Here is a 20241-nt window from a genome sequence, read left to right on the forward strand (position 1 = left end):
GATTGATTGATTGCTTCTGTGGACAGGTGTCTTTTATACAGGTAACAAGCTGAGATTAGGAGCACTCCCTTTAAGAGTGTGCTCCTAATCTCAGCTCGTTACCTGTATAAAAGACACCTGGGAGCCAGAAATCTTTCTGATTGAGAGGGGGTCAAATACTTATTTCCCTCATTAAAATGCAAATCAATGTATAACATTTTTGACATGCGTTTTCTGGATTTTTTTGTTGTTATTCTGTCTCTCACTGTTCAAATAAACCTACCATTAAAATTATAGACTGATTATTTATTTGTCAGTGGGCAAATGTACAAAATCAGCAGGGGATCAAATACTTGTTTCCCTCACTGTATATTTTAGAGTGACCTTATTGTCCCCAGCACAAGGTGCACCTGTGTAATGATCATGCTGTTTAATCAGCTTCTTGACATGCCACACCTGTCAGGTGGATGGATTATCTTGGCAAAAGGAGAAATGCTCACTAACAGTGTTATAAACAAATTTGTGAAAAACAATTGAGAGAAATAAGCTTTTTGAGCATATGGAACTTTCTGGGATCTTTTATTTCAGCTCATGAAACATGGGACCAACACTTTATATGTTGCGTTTATATTTTTCTTCAGTGTATAATGCAAGACAGTATTTCAATAACATACAGTGGGGAAAAAAAGTATTTAGTCAGCCACCAGTTGTGCAAGTTCTCCCACTTAAAAAGATGAGAGAGGTCTGTAATTTTCATCATAGGTACACGTCAACTATGACAGACAAAATGAGAAAAAAAAATCCAGAAAATCACATTGTAGGATTTTTAATGAATTTATTTGCAAATTATGGTGGAAAATAAGTATTTGGTCAATAACAAAAGTTTCTCAATACTTCGTTATATACCCTTTGTTGGCAATGACACAGGTCAAACGTTTTCTGTAAGTCTTCACAAGGTTTTCACACACTGTTGCTGGTATTTTGGCCCATTCCTCCATGCAGATCTCCTCTAGAGCAGTGATGTTTTGGGGCTGTCGCTGGGCAACACGGACTTTCAACTCCCTCCAAAGATTTTCTATGGGGTTGAGATCTGGAGACTGGCTAGGCCACTCCAGGACCTTGAAATGCTTCTTACGAAGCCACTCCTTCGTTGCCCGGGCGGTGTGTTTGGGATCATTGTAATGCTGAAAGACCCAGCCACGTTTCATCTTCAATGCCCTTGCTGATGGAAGGAGGTTTTCACTCAAAATCTCACGATACATGGCCCCATTCATTCTTTCCTTTACACGGATCAGTCGTCCTGGTCCCTTTGCAGAAAAACAGCCCCAAAGCATGATGTTTCCACCCCCATGCTTCACAGTAGGTATGGTGTTCCTTGGATGCAACTCAGCATTCTTTGTCCTCCAAACACGACGAGTTGAGTTTTTACCAAAAAGTTCTATTTTGGTTTCATCTGACCATATGACATTCTCCCAATTCTCTTCTGGATCATCCAAATGCACTCTAGCAAACTTCAGACGGGCCTGGACATGTACTGGCTTAAGCAGGGGGACACGTCTGGCACTGCAGGATTTGAGTCCCTGGCGGCGTAGTGTGTTACTGATGGTAGGCTTTGTTACTTTGGTCCCAGCTCTCTGCAGGTCATTCACTAGGTCCCCCCGTGTGGTTCTGGGATTTTTGCTCACCGTTCTTGTGATCATTTTGACCCCACGGGGTGAGATCTTGCATGGAGCCCCAGATCGAGGGAGATTATCAGTGGTCTTGTATGTCTTCCATTTCCTAATAATTGCTCCCACAGTTGATTTCTTCAAACCAAGCTGCTTACCTATTGCAGATTCAGTCTTCCCAGCCTGGTGCAGGTCTACAATTTTGTTTCTGGTGTCTTTTGACAGCTCTTTGGTCTTGGCCATATTGGAGTTTGGAGTGTGACTGTTTGAGGTTGTGGACAGGTGTCTTTTATACTGATAAGTTCAAACAGGTGCCATTAATACAGGTAACGAGTGGAGGACAGAGGAGCCTCTTAAAGAAGAAGTTACAGGTCTGTGAGAGCCAGAAATCTTGCTTGTTTGTAGGTGACCAAATACTTATTTTCCACCATAATTTGCAAATAAATTCATTAAAAATCCTACAATGTGATTTTCTGGATTTTTTTCTCTCGATTTGTCTGTCATAGTTGACGTGTACCTATGATGAAAATTACAGGCCTCTCTCATCTTTTTAAGTGGGAAAACTTGCACAATTGGTGGCTGACTAAATACTTTTTTCCCCCACTGTACATAAGAATTGGTGCCGGCACTTCAGTAGCTATAATTTTTCGCATTTAACAGGCATCACATTTTTTGTCTTTAATTAATAGAAAATGCATTGTAACTGTGTTTAAATGTACGCTATTCAGTTATTGATGTTGTCCTAATTGAAAGGCAGGTTGAAAATAAATAACATCAACGAGGCCTTATTTCACTAGATGTACATACAAAACAAATCGAAATAATAATAATACAAAAGCTTTATGTACAGCCCTCTAAAGAATCACAATCAGTAATATACAGTTGAGCGCTGCGCTAGTCTAGTACTGACAAATACTGAAGAGGACATATTGCTAGGCTAGCTACAATATTGTCTGACTAAATACGATCAACAATTAAATATTCTTAGAGCACTTCCTAATCTCTCATTGGTTAAAGTTTTTAAAGCAATTTTTATATATACAAAACTCGAATGTCTGGTGTACTTAGATCATCTTTACAATTTTGTCCCAAAAATGATTATCGATACCATAAAGTGATTTTTTCCCCCATAATAAACCAGTTACTGTTCTGGTCAGGTACAGATTAATTAATTGTATTATTTTGTCCATATCTATTCCCTGCATGTATTGATATATGTATTAATCTAGAAGTCATAGCCCTATTGCAAGCAGTACTTGCTATTTGAACAGAACACTGATTATAGGCAAGGGTTCAAAGGTTAAGCGTGTTTCTCCATTTGTACTGGTTTACAGCAGGTGCGCTTATGACGCATGCCCCTCCTTCTGCTAGTGTCTTATGCCAGGATGCCCTGTGGATCCATGGCCTGACACTGCCCCTCCTCAGCCCTGGCAGAGCCTGTGTCTAGCTGCAGGGTCAGCTGGAGCCTAGTCCAGGCCAGGGGGTCTCCACTGCCCAGGGCCTCCACAAACAGATCTGTCTGCTCCTGCAGCTGCTTCAGATGGCCCTGGGTGCGCCGGTTCTGCCTGATCAGCTCCTTGATGCGTAGCGTTATGCCCAGCAGGCCAGAGTTGTTGAGGATGTTGTAGGTGTTGCTGAAGCGTTTACCTTTGTTGTTGTCTGTGGAGAGGCCGTCTTGGCAGCTGTCGTTGTCGCCCTGGCAACTGCTCGCCTCTGACACAGATGCAAATTCATTGGAGATTAGAGCAGTGGCCTCAGTGCCCAGGGAGTGAGGCATGCCTAGGAACTGAGGTATTGGCAGCTTCTGAGAGCTGGCCAGCTGTGTTTGTTTGTCTACAACCTCTAAGCTGGCCACTGTTTGGAGGGGTGTCAGAGGCCTTGACTGGGGGCTATGGAGGCTGTTCAGCTTGTCGCCATGGTGATGATGCCTCCGGTTACGCCTCCCGTGATACCCAGTTGTGGAACTTCCCCTCTCAGCAGAATAGGCCCCCTGCTTCCTGGAGGAGCTCTCCCCAGGGTGTGGGGCGATTTTGGGATAAGATTTCAGTATGGGCAGGTAGTTATTCCTAGAGTCCCGGTGCTTGTCTGAGGAACTCTTTGGAGAGATGTTGTTACTGATGGTGTTGCTGCCGTTGGGGACCATGGGATGGAGGAGGACCACCTGGGACTGAGGGAGAATCTCCAGGGAGGAGGGGACGCCCCAGGGCTTTACTGCTGGAGACATTCGGCTTGGCTGGGGGCATCATAATATCATCTCACTCATTAGATCATACAGAAATGGAGTGCAAAAAGATCAGAATTGACAAAGAATAATAAAGTACTGTAATTTTTCACTGTATTAAAGGAATATAGGGCTCTACAGTGTTACCATTTTAGGGGCATATACTCCTAACTATTTGCTGTGCTGGAACCATTGCCCCTAGATTTAAAAGAAAATCACCAAGGTAATAACTGTTGTAATGATTTATTCGCTGTCCCTCAGCCTCAGTAGTACGCAAACATGTCGTAGGCACAGAAAGAAAGGAAAAGGTAGAGCTTCTTCAGGAGATCAGCTTCAAAAGTAGCTGGATTCATATAGGCCAAATGTAGGATATACAGTGGGGAGAACAAGTATTTGATACACTGCCGATTTTGCAGGTTTTGCTACTTACAAAGCATGTAGAGGTCTTTAATTTTTATCATAGGTACACTTCAACTGTGAGCGACGGAATCTAAAACAAAAATCTAGAAAATCACATTGTATGATTTTTAAGTAATTATTTTGCATTTTATTGCATGACATAAGTATTTGATCACCTACCAACCAGTAAGAATTCCGGCTCTCACAGACCTGTTAGTTTTTCTTTAAGAAGCCCTCTTGTTCTCCACTCATTACCTGTATTAACTGCACCTGTTTGAACTCGTTACCTGTATAAAAGACACCTGTCCACACACTCAATCAAACAGACTCCAACGTCTCCACAATGGCCAACACCAGAGAGCTGTGTAAGGACATCAGGGATACAATTGTAGACCTGCACAAGGCTGGGATGGGCTACAGGACAATAGGCAAGCAGCTTGGTGAGAAGGCAACAACTGTTGGCGCAATTATTAGAAAATGGAAGAAGTTCAAGATGACGGTCAATCACCCTCGGTCTGGGGCTCCATGCAAGATCTCACCTCGTGGGGCATCAATGATCATGAGGAAGGTGAGGGATCAGCCCAGAACTACACAGCAGGACCTGGCCAATGACCTGAAGAGAGCTGGGACCACAGTCTCAAAGAAAACCATTAGTAACACACTACACCGTCATGGATTAAAATCCTGCAGCGCACGCAAGGTCCCCCTGCTCAAGCCAGCGCATGTCCAGGCCCGTCTGAAGTTTGCCAATGACCATCTGGATGATCCAGAGGAGGAATGGGAGAAGGTCATGTGGTCTGATGAGACAGAAATATAGCTTTTTGGTCTAAACTCCACTCGCATTGTTTGGAGGAAGAAGAAGGATGAGTACAACCCCAAGAACACCATCCCAACCGTGAAGCATGGAGGTGGAAACATCATTCTTTGGGGATGCTTTTCTGCAAAGGGGACAGGACGACTGCACCGTATTGAGAGGAGGATGGATGGGGCCATGTATCGCGAGATCTTGGCCAACAACCTCCTTCCCTCAGTAAGAGCATTGAAGATGGGTCGTGGCTGGGTCTTCCAGCATGACAACGACCCGAAACACACAGCCAGGGCAACTAAGGAGTGGCTCCGTAAGAAGCATCTCAAGGTCCTGGAGTGGCCTAGCCAGTCTCCAGACCTGAACCCAATAGAAAATCTTTGGAGGGAGCTGAAAGTCCGTATTGCCCAGCGACAGCCCCGAAACCTGAAGGATCTGGAGAAGGTCTGTATGGAGGAGTGGGCTAAAATCCCTGCTGCAGTGTGTGCAAACCTGATCAAGACCTACAGGAAACGTATGATCTCTGTAATTGCAAACAAAGGTTTCTGTACCAAATATTAAGTTCTGCTTTTCTGATGTATCAAATACTTATGTCATGCAATAAAATGCAAATTAATTACTTAAAAATCATACAATGTGATTTTCTGGATTTTTGATTCTTGATTCCGTCTCTCACAGTTGAAGTGTACCTATGATAAAAATGACAGACCTCTACATGCTTTGTAAGTAGGAAAACCTGCAAAATCGGCAGCGTATCAAATACTTGTTCTCCCCACTGTATCTCAATTGTAAAAATCAAATTTTCTGGTGCTACTAACACTGTATGTTGTAATTGCTGGCAATTTTTATAATTAAAGGGGCAATCTGCACTTACTACATCCATTTTTGGACTTATATATTAATGATATAAACCCATTGATTCTTGAAGAACATAACTTATTAATGCCCCATGAGCTTAGTTCAACCGTCTTACCCAATCAGAAGCCAAATTATAAATGTGTTTTTCCAATGTTTGTAAACAAAGTAAATGTAAACAAACACCGTATAGCCTCAAAACATGGTTAAAACTATAATTTTGATATCATGTATGGTCAGTCCTGGCATTCATTGCTCTGTCTATGATTTTGAGGGTGGTTACACGTCTCCAGCCCCGTCCCTCAACCTTTTACCGAAACACTGGTGGGGAAAATGCTTTGCTATTGTTTCAACTATGGATTGCCGCTTTAATACCTCAAATATTTTTCATTGTGCTCCTAATTCTTTCTGGTGTGATCCTACAGTTTTACACTTAGGAGCACATGTGCTCCTTGTAAAAAAAGGTCACTGTAGAGCCCTGGAATATTGAAGCTAATAAACCCAACCACAGTACAATTGAACTACAAGCTAAGCAGAGAATAACAGCACATAGAGCACAAACAAGGCATAGTGTAGTGTACAGTACCTGATTTAGGATTATGTTGTTCATGATGATCATGGGGGAGAGGCCAGGGTAGGATCCTCTGGCTACAGCCACCTGGGGACCTGGGGCCCTCACCATGTCCTCAGAGTCGGTTTGGTCCATCGCACTCAGGTACCCAGAGCTGGCATCTGGAGAGGAGAAAAACAGATTGTCAGAATGGCCACCTAGAGGGAGCAGCAGACCAACGCCAAATGTAAAGTTAATAGAAACACCACCAATAGCTTTTGTTTTCTTTTGCGCTAAGACCTTGAAGAGCAATTTTGGAAACGTTTGCAAGGGTAACGGAGAGATAACAACTTGAGGTTATAACGCCACAGCCAAAGTAAAGATTCCATGGGAATCATGCCCTGACCTAGTCATAGCGGAGTTAACCCACACCAGAAAACCAGGTCAACACTCCTGGTGCTCAAAACAACCATTTTGTCAGGTTGCCATGTATACTGAAACTGAGGAAATGGTGGTGGCCTAGATTTCTGGATTTGAGTTGATAGAGAGGTAGAGTGTACATTTGTGTGTGTGTATGTGTGTGTGTGTGACACCTGAGAAACCGGAGTCCCTCTCAGACTCTGGCTTAGATGCTCTCAGGTGGTACATCATAGTGGATGAGGGCCTCCTGTGGCTCTGTGGTTTGCTCATCTTTGCTCTTCCTTGACAGGTGTAGGTTGCGTGGGACCTCTCAAACCAAACCATCTACAATGGGGTTGAATTGTCCTAATCATAGAAATAAAATAAGTTATAGTTAGAGCGGATAATCACAGTGTAGTAAGACTACACATCACATTAAACATTTAATCACAGTTACAACCTAGCTAGATAGCGGCATATGGAGTAAAATTCACTAGGCAAGCAATCAAGCTAACGTTAGCAGACAGTAACAAACAACAAACAGCTAGCCACAATAATCACGCTTTACCATTAGCTTACTAGCGATCCACCTCATTTTCGAACGTTGCAATGGGCAAAGCCAAACAACGGAAGTGATGCATTCGACTTCTGCTCTACTGCAGCACACCGATGGCAAACTTGCCAGAGTCAATTATTTAAAGGAGTCAATTTATAGAGTATAAAAGTCAAGTAAACAAGTATAAGTGTAATTATATATTTATTTCATTCAAATTTGCTAACTATAATGATAAACTATAGGTTACATAACTATAAAACATTGGTGAGCATCCACACTAGAGGAAAGTTTATAGTTTTACAGTCCTACACCTGTCAATCAACTGATCAAGGCATCCTACTGCACGCTGCCTATTAATAAGGTGGCAACACAAGACCATTCATGAGGTCTAACGCACAGATACTGGTTCAGACCATTCAGTGCATTCAAGGTGTGTTCATTGTCATAGTGACAACTGCAAGTAATACTTCAATGTACATGTAGGCCTAATGAAAAATAATAATGTAATTGCTCAAGTGGTTTGCAATTGATTACCATGTTTCTAATGGTATGTCAATTCCTTTGGGTCTTCGTTTTCACTGAGCTCATCTCTCTGTCTATCCTGTGCAACTATTTGCAATGCATCAGTGCAACAATGTTATCATAACAGGCCAAAAGTGATCACACCAATGCACTTTCTCTCCTAAACTTAACCCCAACATGCATTTTCTATGCTGTAGGCCTGTTTTACATTCAGCAATTAGCAAGAGCAAGCCTTCTTCTCTCCCTGAATAGACTATTAGGCCTAGTATAAAAAAATTATAAATGTCCTATAGCTTTTGCAGGCTATAGCTTTTCCTGGGATTTCATGAGAAGAGGCCTATAGTGGAGAGGCTTGCGTAGCCTGTTGCGCATGGGAAGCTGGAAGAGAGAGGCTATGATATGTAGTGTAGCTGAATTAAGAAGATACATATTATCTAGATATTAGGCTATTCATTAGCTAAATATTTGGGCTATAGGCTAAATATTTACCTGTCAAAGTCCCCCCCCCCTAAAAAAAGTTCACAGATTATTAAATGCAGATCTGTAGTGCGTTCCTCCAGTCTGCGCTCTGTGGTCCCCGTGAACGCAAAGCTTCACTATTGATTAGGCCTAGGCCTATGTTTTTAGACAAGAAAAGTATTATACCTGGGCTACAACAACAATGAGGAATTTATTGTTATCAAGTGAGTACACAATTATTGTCCAAAGGCTGTAAACTGCAGTGATTTAGACTACAGTGGCAAGAAAAAGTATGTGAACCCTTTGGAATTACCTGGATTTTTGCATAAATTGGTCATAAAATTTGATCTGATCTTCATCTAAGTCACAACAATAGACAAACACAGTGTGCTTAAACTAATAACATAAACAATTATACGTTTTCATGTCTTTATTGAACACACCGTGTAAACATTCACAGTGCAGGGTAGAAACAGTATGTGAACCCTTGGATTTAATAACTGCTTGACCCTCCTTTGGCAGAAATAACCTCAACCAAACGTTTTCTGTAGTTGCAGACCTGCACATCTGTCAGGAGGAATTTTGGACCATTCCTCTTTACAAAACTGTTTCAGGTCAGCAATATTCTTGGGATGTCTGGTGTGAACCGCTCTTGAGGTCATGCCACATCATCTCAATCGGGTTGAGGTCAGGACTCTGACTGGGCCACTCCAGAAGGCGTATTTTCTTCTGTTGAAGCTATTCTGTTGTTGATTTACTTCTGTGTTTTGGGTTGTTGTCCTGTTGCATCACCCAACGTCTGTTGAGCTTCAATTGGCGCACAGATACCCTTACATTCTCCTGCAAAATGTCTTGATAAACTTGGGAATTAATTTTTCCGTCGACGATAGCAAGCTTTCCAGGCCCTGAGGCAGCAAAGCAGCCCCACACCATGATGCTCCCTCCACCATACTTTACAGTTGGGAAGAGGTTTTGATGTTGGTGTGCTGTCTTTTCCTGGGACTCCACAAGATTTAAGAGGAATAGCCGTGGTAGCGGAGAGGCCAGGTGTGTAATTGCGCAGCAGAAGAATGATGACAGACAGGCTGGAGATGTAGCCTATAGCCTAAGAAGCGAATGCATATTTGCCATTAATTCAGAGTTCAACGTTAGGCTTAATACTGCAGTGAATATATCCAGTCAATTTACACAGCGCAAATAAAAAAAAGTTTATCAGATAATGAAATCATAGGTAGCCTCTACACTATGTGCGCTCCTGAGGCTGGGCTAAGTGCGCTCCCTCCCAGTCCCCGGATACGCATGCAGCTCGAAAAGCTACCCTATTGTTTCAGGGACAAGACATGTATCGTAACTAGGCTACAACACAATGTCATGAAGAACATTATTGTTTTCAAGTGAGTACAAAACTCTAGTCTAGGCTGTAAACTGCAGTGAATAGCCAATGTTATTTGAATAGCCAATGTTATTTGAATAACCGCTCAAAAGCCAGGCGTTTTGAATACATATTCATTGTGAAATAACTTAATCTAGCCTGCTTGATTGGGCAACCATTTGGGTCAGTTATGGGGGTTTTCTCAGCAATTTAGCCTACAAGGTCCAGGCACATTATCAGCAGTGGCGACCCGTCATTCAGGGTAGGTGGGGCAGAGCCACACCTGTTTTGAGCCCCACCTGCTTAGCAAAATAAATAAATATATATATAATATATACAGTACCAGTCAAAAGTTTGGACACACCTACTCATTCCAGGGTTATTCTTTATTTTTTTTACTATTTTCAACATTGTAGAATAATAGTGAAGACATCAAAACTATGAAATAACACATATGGAATCATGTAGTAACCAAAAAAGTGTTAAACAAATCAAAATACATTTTATATTTGAGATTCTTCAAAGTAGCCACCCTTTGCCTTGAGGACAGCTTTGCACACTCTTGGCATTCTCTCAACCAACTTCACCTGGAATGCTTTTCCAACAGTCTTGAAGGAGTTCCCACATATGCTGAGCACTTGTTGGCTGCTTTTCCTTCACTCTGCGGTCCAACTCATCCCAAACCATCTCAGTTGGGTTGAGGTCGGGTGATTGTGGAGGCCAGGTCATTTGATGCAGCACTCCATCACTCTCCTTCTTTGTAAAATAACCCTTACACAGCCTGGAGGTGTGTTGGGTCATTGTCCTGTTGAAAAACAAACGATAGTCCCACGAAGCGCAAACCAGATGGGATGGCGTATCGCTGCAGAATTCTGTGCTAGCCATGCTGGTTAAGTGTGCCTTGAATTCTAAATAAATCACAGACAGTGTCACGAGCAAAGCACCCCCACACTATCACACCTCCCCCTCCATGCTTCATGGTGGGAAACACACATGCGTCTCACAAAGACATGGCAGTTGGAACCCAAAATCTCACATTTGGACTCATCAGACCAAATGACAGATTTCCACCGGTCTAATGTCCATTGCTCGTGTTTCTTGGCCCAAGCAAGTCTCTTCTTCTTATTAGTGGCCTTTAGTAGTGGTTTCTTTGTAGCAATTCGACCATGAAGGCCTGATTCATTCAGTCTCCTCTGAACAGTTGATGTTGAGATTTGTCTGTTACTTGAACTCTGTGAAGCATTTATTTGGGCTCTTACACAGCCTGGAGGTGTGTTGGGTCATTGTCCTGTTGAAAAACAAATGATAGTCCCACTAAGCCCAAACCAGATGGGATGGCGTATCACTGCAGAATGCTGTGGTAGCCATGCTGGTTAAGTGTGCCTTGAATTCGAAATAAATCACAAACACAGTGTCACCAGCAAAGCACGGCCACACCATAACACCTCCTCCTCCATGCTTTATGGTGGGAAATACACATGCAGAGATCATCCGTTCACCCACACTGCGTCTCACAAAAGACAAATGGCGGTTGGAACCAAAAATCTCCAATTTGGACTCCAGACCAAAGGACAAGTTTCCACCGGTCTAATGTCCATTGCTCGTGTTTCTTGACCCAAGCAGCTCTCTTCTTCTTATTGGTGTCCTTTAGTACTGGTTTCTTTGCAGCAATTCGATCATGAAGGCCTGATTCACACAGTCCCCTCTGAACAGTTGATGTTAAGATGTGTCTGTTCCTTGAACTCTGTGAAGCATTTATTTGGGCTGCAATTTCTGAGGCTGGTAACTAATGAACTTATCCTCTGCAGCAGAGGTAACTCTGGGTCTTCCTTTCCTGTGCCGGTCCACATGAGAGCCAGTTTCATCATAGCGGTTGATGGTTTTTGCGACTGCCCTTAAAGAAACTTTCAAAGTTCTTGACATTTTCCAGATTGACTGACCTTCATGTCTTAAAGTAGTGATGTACTGTCGTTTCTCTTTGCTTATTTGAGCTGTTCTTGCCATAATATGGACTTGGTCTTTTACCAAATAGGGCTATCTTCTGTATACCCCCCCTACCTTGTCACAACACAACTGATTGGCTCAATGGCATTAAGAAGGAAAGAAATTCCACAAATTAACTTTTAACAAGGCACACCTGTTAATTGAAATGCATTCCTACCTCATGACGTTGGTTGAGAGAATGCCAAGAGTGTACAAAGCTGTCATCAAGGCAAAGGGTGGTACTTTGAAGAATCTCAAACATATTTTGATTTGTTTAACACTTTTTTGGTTACTACATGACTCCATATGTGTTATTTCATAGTTGTAGAAAATAGTACAAATAAAGAAAAACCCTTGAATGAGTAGGTGTGCCCAAACTTTTGACTGTTACTGTATATACAGTGGGGAGAACAAGTATTTGATACACTGTCGATTTTGCAGGTTTTCCTACTTACAAAGCATGTAGAGGTCTGTAATTTTTATCATAGGTACACTTCAACTGTGAAAGACGGAATCTAAAACCAAAATCCAGAAAATTACATTGTATGATTTTTAAGTAATTCATTTGCATTTTATTGCATGACATACAGTGAGGGAAAAAAGTATTTGATCCCCTGCTGATTTTGTACGTTTGCCCACTGACAAAGAAATGATCAGTCTATAATTTTAATGGTAGATTTATATGAACAGTGAGAGACAGAATAACAACAACAAAATCCAGAAAAACACATGTCAAAAATGTTATAAAATGATTTGCATTTTAATGAGGGAAATAAGTATTTGACCCCTCTGCAAAACATGACTTAGTACTTGGTGGCAAAACCCTTGTTGGCAATCACAGAGGTCAGACGTTTCTTGTAGTGGGCCACCCGGTTTGCACACATCTCAGGAGGGATTTTGTTCCACTCCTCTTTGCAGATCTTCTCCAAGTCATTAAGGTTTCGAGGCTGACGTTTGGCAACTCGAACCTTCAGCTCCCTCCACAGATATTCTATGGGATTAAGGTCTGGAGACTGGCTAGGCCACTCCAGGACCTTAATGTGCTTCTTCTTGAGCCACTCCTTTGTTGCCTTGGCCGTGTGTTTTGGGTCATTGTCATGCTGGAATACCCATCCACGACCCATTTTCAATGCCCTGGCTGAGGGAAGGAGGTTCTCACCCAAGATTTGACGGTACATGGCCCCGTCCATCGTCCATTTGATGCAGTGAAGTTGTCCTGTCCCCTTAGCAGAAAAACACCCCCAAAACATAATGTTTCCACCTCCATGTTTGACGGTGGGGATGGTGTTCTTGGGGTCATAGGCAGCATTCCTCCTCCTCCAAACACAGCGAGTTGAGTTGATGCCAAAGAGCTCAATTTTGGTCTCATCTGACCACAACACTTTCACCCAGTTCTCCTCTGAATCATTCAGATGTTCATTGGAAAACTTCAGACAGCCCTGTATATGTGCTTTCTTGAGCAGGGGGTCCTTGCGTGCGCTGCAGGATTTCAGTCCTTCACGGTGTAGTGTGTTACCAATTGTTTTCTTGGTGACTATGGTCCCAGCTGCCTTGAGATCATTGACAAGATCCTCCCGTGTAGTTCTGGGCTGATTCCTCACCGTTCTCATGATCATTGCAACTCCATGAGGTGAGATCTTGCATGGAGCCCCAGACCGAGGAGATTGACAGTTATTTTGTGTTTCTTCCATTTGCCAATAATCGCACCAACTGTTGTCACCTTCTCACCAAGCTGCTTGGCGATGGTCTTGTAGCCCATTCCAGCCTTGTGTAGGTCTACAATCTTGTCCCTGACATCCTTGGAGAGCTCTTTGGTCTTGGCCATGGTGGAGAGTTTGGAATCTGATTGATTGATTGCTTCTGTGGACAGGTGTCTTTTATACAGGTAACAAGCTGAGATTAGGAGCACTCCCTTTAAGAGTGTGCTCCTAATCTCAGCTCGTTACCTGTATAAAAGACACCTGGGAGCCAGAAATCTTTCTGATTGAGAGGGGGTCAAATACTTATTTCCCTCATTAAAATGCAAATTAATTTATAAAAATGTTTACATGCGTTTTTCTGGATTTTGTTGTTGTTATTCTGTCTCTCACTGTTCAAATAAACCTACCATTAAAATTATAGACTGATCATTTCTTTGTCAGTGGGCAAATGTACAAAATCAGCAGGGGATCAAATACTTTTTTCCCTCACTGTAAGTATTTGATACATCAGAAAATCAGAACGTATTATTTGGTACAGAAACCTTTGTTTGCAATTACAGAGATCATACGTTTCCTGTAGGTCTTGACCAGGTTTGCAAACACTGTAGCAGGGATTTTGGCCCACTCCTCCATACAGACCTTCTCCAGATCCTTCAGGTTTCGGGGCTGTCGCTGGGCAATACAGACTTTCAGCTCCCTCCAAAGATTTTCTATTGGGTTCAGGTCTGGAGACTGGCTAGGCCACTCCAGGACCTTGAGATGCTTCTTACGGAGCCACTCCTTAGTTGCACTGGCTGTGTGTTTCGGGTCGTTGTCATGCTGGAAGACCCAGCCACGACCCATCTTCAATGCTCTTACTGAGGGAAGGAGGTTGTTGGCCAAGATCTCGTGATACATGGCCCCATCCATCCTCCCCTCAATACGGTGCAGTCGTCTTGTCCCCTTTGCAGAAAAGCATCCCCAAAGAATGATGTTTCCACCTCCATGCTTCACGGTTGGGATGGTGTTCTTGGGGTTGTACTCATCCTTCTTCTTCCTCCAAACACGGTGAGTGGAGTTTAGACCAAAAAGCTCAATTTTTGTCTCATCAGACCACATGACCTTCTCCCATTCCTCCTCTAGATCATCCAGATGGTCATTGGCAAACTTCAGACGGGCCTGGACATGCGCTGGCTTGAGCAGGGGGACCTTGCGTGCGCTGCAGGATTTTAATCCATGACGGCGTAGTGTGTTACTAATGGTTTTCTTTGAGACTGTGGTCCCAGCTCTCTTCAGGTCATTGACCAGGTCCTGCCGTGTAGTTCTGGGCTGATCCCTCACCTTCCTCATGATCATTGATGCCCCACGAGGTGAGATCTTGCATGGAGCCCCAGACCGAGGGTGATTGACCGTCATCTTGAACTTCTTCCATTTTCTAATAATTGCGCCAACAGTTGTTGCCTTCTCACCAAGCTGCTTGCCTATTGTCCTGTAGCCCATCCCAGCCTTGTGCAGGTCTACAATTTTATCCCTGATGTCCTTACACAGCTCTCGGGTCTTGGCCATTGTGGAGAGGTTGGAGTCTGTTTGATTGAGTGTGTGGATAGGTGTCTTTTATACAGGTAACGAGTTCAAACAGGTGCAGTTAATACAGGTAATGAGTGGAGAACAGGAGGGCTTCTTAAAGAAAAACTAACAGGTCTGTGAGAGCCGGAATTCTTACTGGTTGGTAGGTGATCAAATACTTATGTCATTCAATAAAATGCAAATTAATTACTTACAAATCATACAATGTGATTTTCTGGATTTTTTTTTAGATTTCGTCTCTCACAGTTGAAGTGTACCTATGATAAAAATTACAGACCTCTACATGCTTTGTAAGTAGGAAAACCTGCAAAATCTGCAGTGTATCAAATACTTGTTCTCCCCACTGTATATATAAAAATGCCTGTTTTGCATGTTGTTTTGGCATTAATACGTGTCACATATCAGTTTGCAAACAATGTTTTTTTTTTTTTTTTTCAGTTAATAAAGCCGCATACAAACATGGTCTCTTTTTGCTTTCTTGAGTAAGGCAGCTCCAAAATGCTGCTGTTTCAGCCTAGCTCAGTGCTTTCTGTGGTAATGTTCTCTAGTTGCACCGTGATTGGCTCAGTTGTTCTGTCACTCATGGGGACACTACGTCACAGCAAAATCTATGGGGGGAGCTCTAAAATTCAAGCCGCTTGGGTGCTGCCATAGAGTTACATTAGAAGTGCCCATACAATAAGGCTTAAAGTCATCGGCCACAGATAAAATGACGTCAAATCACGTTATATCTCCAGTAGCTTTGATTGGACTGATCATGTCAACATCATACTTTCAAAATCTTAACTAGCAAGTTAGACAAGCAGTAATCATCATGAATCACGTCGACAATCTACTGGCAAATCCTTTTCAATCCTTGTCATATGAAGAAAAATTATAGATAAAACGTATCGGTGCTCATCGGCCATTGGACATAAACAACACGTTGGAACAACACGTTGGAAATCGCAAATTCAACACTGAGTGGTTTGGAAGGAATCAGTGGCTAACTGCAAATGTTGCAAAGCAATCACTAGCCTGCTATTCAGCGGAGTGTGGTCCAAGTCTGGGTTTAAGTCCTCTTTTCCAAGCTTAAAAGGATAATCATTCACATGCCATGGGCCAGAAAACTGTCAATCCAGCATGACATTTGCCGCATTCAAAACAACTGGAAACTCGGAACTGGGAAATCTGACTTTATATTTACATTTAAGTCATTTAGCAGACGCTCTTATCCAGAGCGACTTACAGTTAGTGAATGCATACATGTTTTTTTTTTTTTTTTTTTTCCCCATACTGGCCCCCCGTGGGAAACGAACCCACATCCCTGCCGGCCAAACCCTCCCCTACCTTGGACGACGCTGGACCAATTGTGCGCCGCCCATGGGTCTCCCGGTAAATTATGTAATATGCCAGGGAGATACAGTTGAAGTCGGAAGTTTACATAGTCATTAAAACTTGTTTTTCAACCACTCCACAAGTTTCTTGTTAACAAACTATAGTTTTAGCAAGTCGGTTAGGACATCTACTTTGTGCATGGCACAAGTAATTTTTCCAACAATTGTTTACAGACAGATTATTTTACTTATAATTCACTGTATCACAATTCCAGTGGGTTAGAAGTTTACATACACTAAGTTGACTGTGCCTTTAAACAGCTTGGAAAATTCCAGAAAATTATGTCATGGCTTTAGAAGCTTCTGATAGGCTAATTGACATCATTTGAGTCAATTGGAGGTGTACCTGTGGATGTATTTCAAGGCCTACCTTCAAACTCAGTGCCTCTTTGCTTGACATCATGGGAAAATCAAAAGAAATCAGCCAAGACCTCAGAAAAAAATGGTAGACCTCCACAAGTCTGGTTCATCCTTGGGAGCAATTTTCAAACGCCTGAAGGTTCCACGTTCATCTGTACAAACAATAGTACGCAAGTATAAACACCATGGGACCACGCAGCCGTCATATCGCTCAGGAAGGAGACGCGTTCTGTCTCCTAGGGATGAACGTACTTTGGTGTGAAACGTGCAAATCAATCCCAGAACAACAGCAAAGGACCTTGTGAATATGCTGTAGGAAACAGGTCCAAAATATCTATATCCACAGTAAAACTAGTCCTATATCGACCTAACCTGAAAGGCTGCTCAGCAAGGAAGAAGCCACTGCTCCAAAACCACCATAAAAAAGCCAGACTATGGTTTGCAACTGCACATGGGGACAAAACTCATACTTTTTGGAGAAATGTCCTCTGGTCTGATGAAACAAAAATATAACTGTTTGGCCATAATGACCATCGTTATGTTTGGAGGAAAAAGGGGGTGCCTTGCAAGCCGACGAACACCATCCCAACCGTGAAGCATGGGGGTGGCAGCATCATGCTGTGGGGGTGATTTGCTGCAGGAGGGTCTGGTGCACTTCACAAAATAGATGGCATCATGAGGAAGGAAAATGATGTGGATATATTGAAGCAACATCTCAAGACATCAGTCAGGAAGTTAAAGCTTGGTCGCAAATGGGTCTTCCAAATGGACAATGTTGCATTTTTTATTTTACCTTTATTTAACTAGGCAAGTCAGTTAAGAACAAATTCTTATTTACAATGATGGCCTACACCGGCCAAACCCGGTTGACGCTGGGCCAATTATGTGCCGCCCTATGGGACTCCCAACAGCCTGGAATCGAACCAGGGGGTCTGTAGTGACGCCTCAAGCCTTAGACCACTGCGCCACTCGGGAGCCCATACTTCCAAAGTTGTGGCAAAATGGCTTAAGGACAACAAAGTCAAGGTATTGGAGTGGCCATCACAAAGACCTCAATCCTATAGAAAATTTGTGGGCAGAACTGAAAAAGCGTGTGCGAGCAAGGAGGCCTACAAACCTGACTCAGTTACACCAGCTCTGTCAGGAGGAATGGGCCAAAATTCACCCAACTTATTGTGGGAAGCTTGTGGAAGGCTAACCGAAACGTTTGACCCAAGTTAAACAATTTAAAGGCAATGCTACCAAATACTAATTGAGTGTATGTACACTTCTGACCCACTGGACATGTGATGAAAGAAATAAAAGCTGAAATAAATCATTCTCTCCATTATTATTCTGACATTTCACATTCTTAAAATAAAGTGGTGATCCTAACTGACCTAAGACAGGGAATTTTTACTAGGATTAAAATGTCAGGAATTTTGAAAAACTGAGTTTAAATGTATTTGGCTAAGGTGTATGTAAACTTCCGACTTCAACATAAGTGTATGTTGTGTAGTAAGCTGTTAGTAGCCCATGTGCCTCACCCTAATACTTTGGTCCCTTTCCCCCTCATAACTTAGTCTACTGTTCTGACTTGGTGGTGCACATGTAGCCCATAGCCTGTTTTAGAGAAATGTAATCATCGAATATTGTAAGAGTTTTCATTGTCTGTTTATATGCCCCCTTTATGTATCCTACAGTTCTGACTTGGTGTACAGGGAGAATACTGTAAGAACGGCCCAGGTTCTGACTTGGTGTACAGGGAGAATACTGTAAGAACGGCCCAGGTTCTGACTTGGTGAGAATACTGTAAGAACAGCCCAGGTTCTGAATTCTGTCGCTGTACATTTAAAAAGTGCTGAACAAATAGTTATATTGACTACATCCATCCTAGCTCACTCATTAATGTCTTAATCGAAATTACGGATTGCCTCTTATCCGCTCGTTGTCCCCTTATGCCATGGTTTGTACATCTCAATTGTCAGTAGAAACCACATTTGTTTAAGCAAGTCAGCCATTTCAGCTATGTTTTTTTTAAAGGCAGTAAATGAGGCTGAATGAACTGCCAGACAAGGCTCCGCTGATAGCCATATGTAAGTAAGCCAGTGGTAAGGATTCACTCCATGGTGCTGAAAAGAAAGCTATGCTGTTGGGACAGCTTTATCTAGGCCCTAACAGTTTGTGGGCACCGTTTGTCACCGTTATAGTGCAATTAATGTATTGTTTAGTGTTGTGTAGTGGCTTTTTTGGCATGCATCTTTTAAAAAATGGTTGAGTTTGCCCCACTAAGATTTCCATGCTAAAATCGCCACTGATTTTCAGGCCAGTAATATGGTGTATTCTGTCAGGATTTATCAGCTAACAGAAACATGCTACTTCAGGGATTTCTAATGGCACGCATATTAATTATGATAATACGCGAGCACAAGGGGAAGTTGTATCCATAGTTTGCACGTTTGGCTTCCGTGTTTTAAAAGCGTTCGAAAATGAGGTGGATATCACACTCTATAGTTAGATACCTAGCTAACTGCAATAGTCAGCTGTCATCTGTTGTTACTAGCTAGTCGTTTACGCTGCGGCCCTTCGCCCGCCATGTCTGGACTGGTTGTACTGAGATCGTTGTTGTCCGGCTCTGCTCAGTCAAAACACGGTGCTGTGTAGGCTACATGGGACTTTGAAAGTGGCGGAGCACTGCCAATGCAATGCAATCACGAGATCACAAAATCAAAGATATCGTTTTGTACCTACTTTAAGTGTTGAGTCCTCTTGAAAATTGGACAACGTTGACGTGTTCACATTCGCAACTATTTAACAGAAAGAGCTCGCGATGCTTTCGCTTCGATGAAAAACCAAAACTTTTCAACTCAACACGGATCCACGACTTGTCAGCAGGCGTTGCTAAGGAAACTGTGAAAACGTCACTCCCTCGATTTTTTCAAGCGTTCCTATTGGTGTACAACATTGGCATTGCGACCAGAGCCATGTATTTAGGAAACGTGACCCACGTGATAGGGCTTGATCAGAACCAAGATGAACATCTGATCATAAATGCGATGTGTAGTATAAGATGGAACTGTCTGTGCCATTATTATCCTGTATACCGACCGATACCGGTAGGTATAATCCTAAACAGATTGAGCTGTGATCATATCTCTCTCTCTCTCTCGCTCTCTCTCTCTCTCTCTCTCTCTCTCTCACACACACACACCACCCTCCCAACAAATGGTTTCTCACGAAAATTATGATATTTGAGCCACATAAGACAATGATATATTTCTTTATTAACTGTTGCACACTCTTCACAGATATAATATATCTATATATATTTACAATATATAATATTCACTCAGATGTTTGGGCATATCCTTTATCATAATTTTATTTTGAGATAAAATAGGCATACACTTCTCCTGAACAAATGTGTTCTTAGTCATATTAATTGACATTGAAGATCTTAGTCCTCAAGCTGTCTAATAAATACACAACAAGC

General features: G+C 42.5%; 1 protein-coding gene across 1 annotated transcript; it reads right to left on the minus strand.

Annotated features, from left to right (window-relative positions):
- Positions 1–541: 541 nt before the first annotated feature.
- Positions 542–19582, minus strand: cipca (CLOCK-interacting pacemaker a). The gene is made up of 4 exons (XM_084144082.1): positions 19500–19582; positions 7070–7241; positions 6513–6658; positions 542–3879 (listed from the first exon to the last, which is right to left on the minus strand). Exons 2-4 carry the CDS (start codon positions 7218–7220, stop codon positions 3022–3024), a joined length of 1155 nt encoding a protein of 384 aa, XP_084000208.1. The 5' UTR covers positions 7221–7241; positions 19500–19582; the 3' UTR covers positions 542–3021.
- Positions 19583–20241: the final 659 nt, after the last annotated feature.

This window comes from Coregonus lavaretus, assembly GCF_964263955.1.
Source record: "Coregonus lavaretus genome assembly, chromosome: 27".
Taxonomy (NCBI): Eukaryota; Metazoa; Chordata; class Actinopteri; order Salmoniformes; family Salmonidae; genus Coregonus; species Coregonus lavaretus.

Coding starts and splice junctions, on each gene's coding strand:
- cipca (XM_084144082.1), bottom strand. CDS start 7,220: ATGGTTTGGTTTGAGAGGTCCCACGCAACCTACACCTGTCAAGGAAGA. Junction 6,659..7,069: donor GAGGGACTCCGGTTTCTCAG/GTGTCACACACA, acceptor TCTCCTCTCCAG/ATGCCAGCTCTGGGTACCTG. Junction 3,880..6,512: donor ACAACATAATCCTAAATCAG/GTACTGTACACT, acceptor TGATGCCCCCAG/CCAAGCCGAATGTCTCCAGC.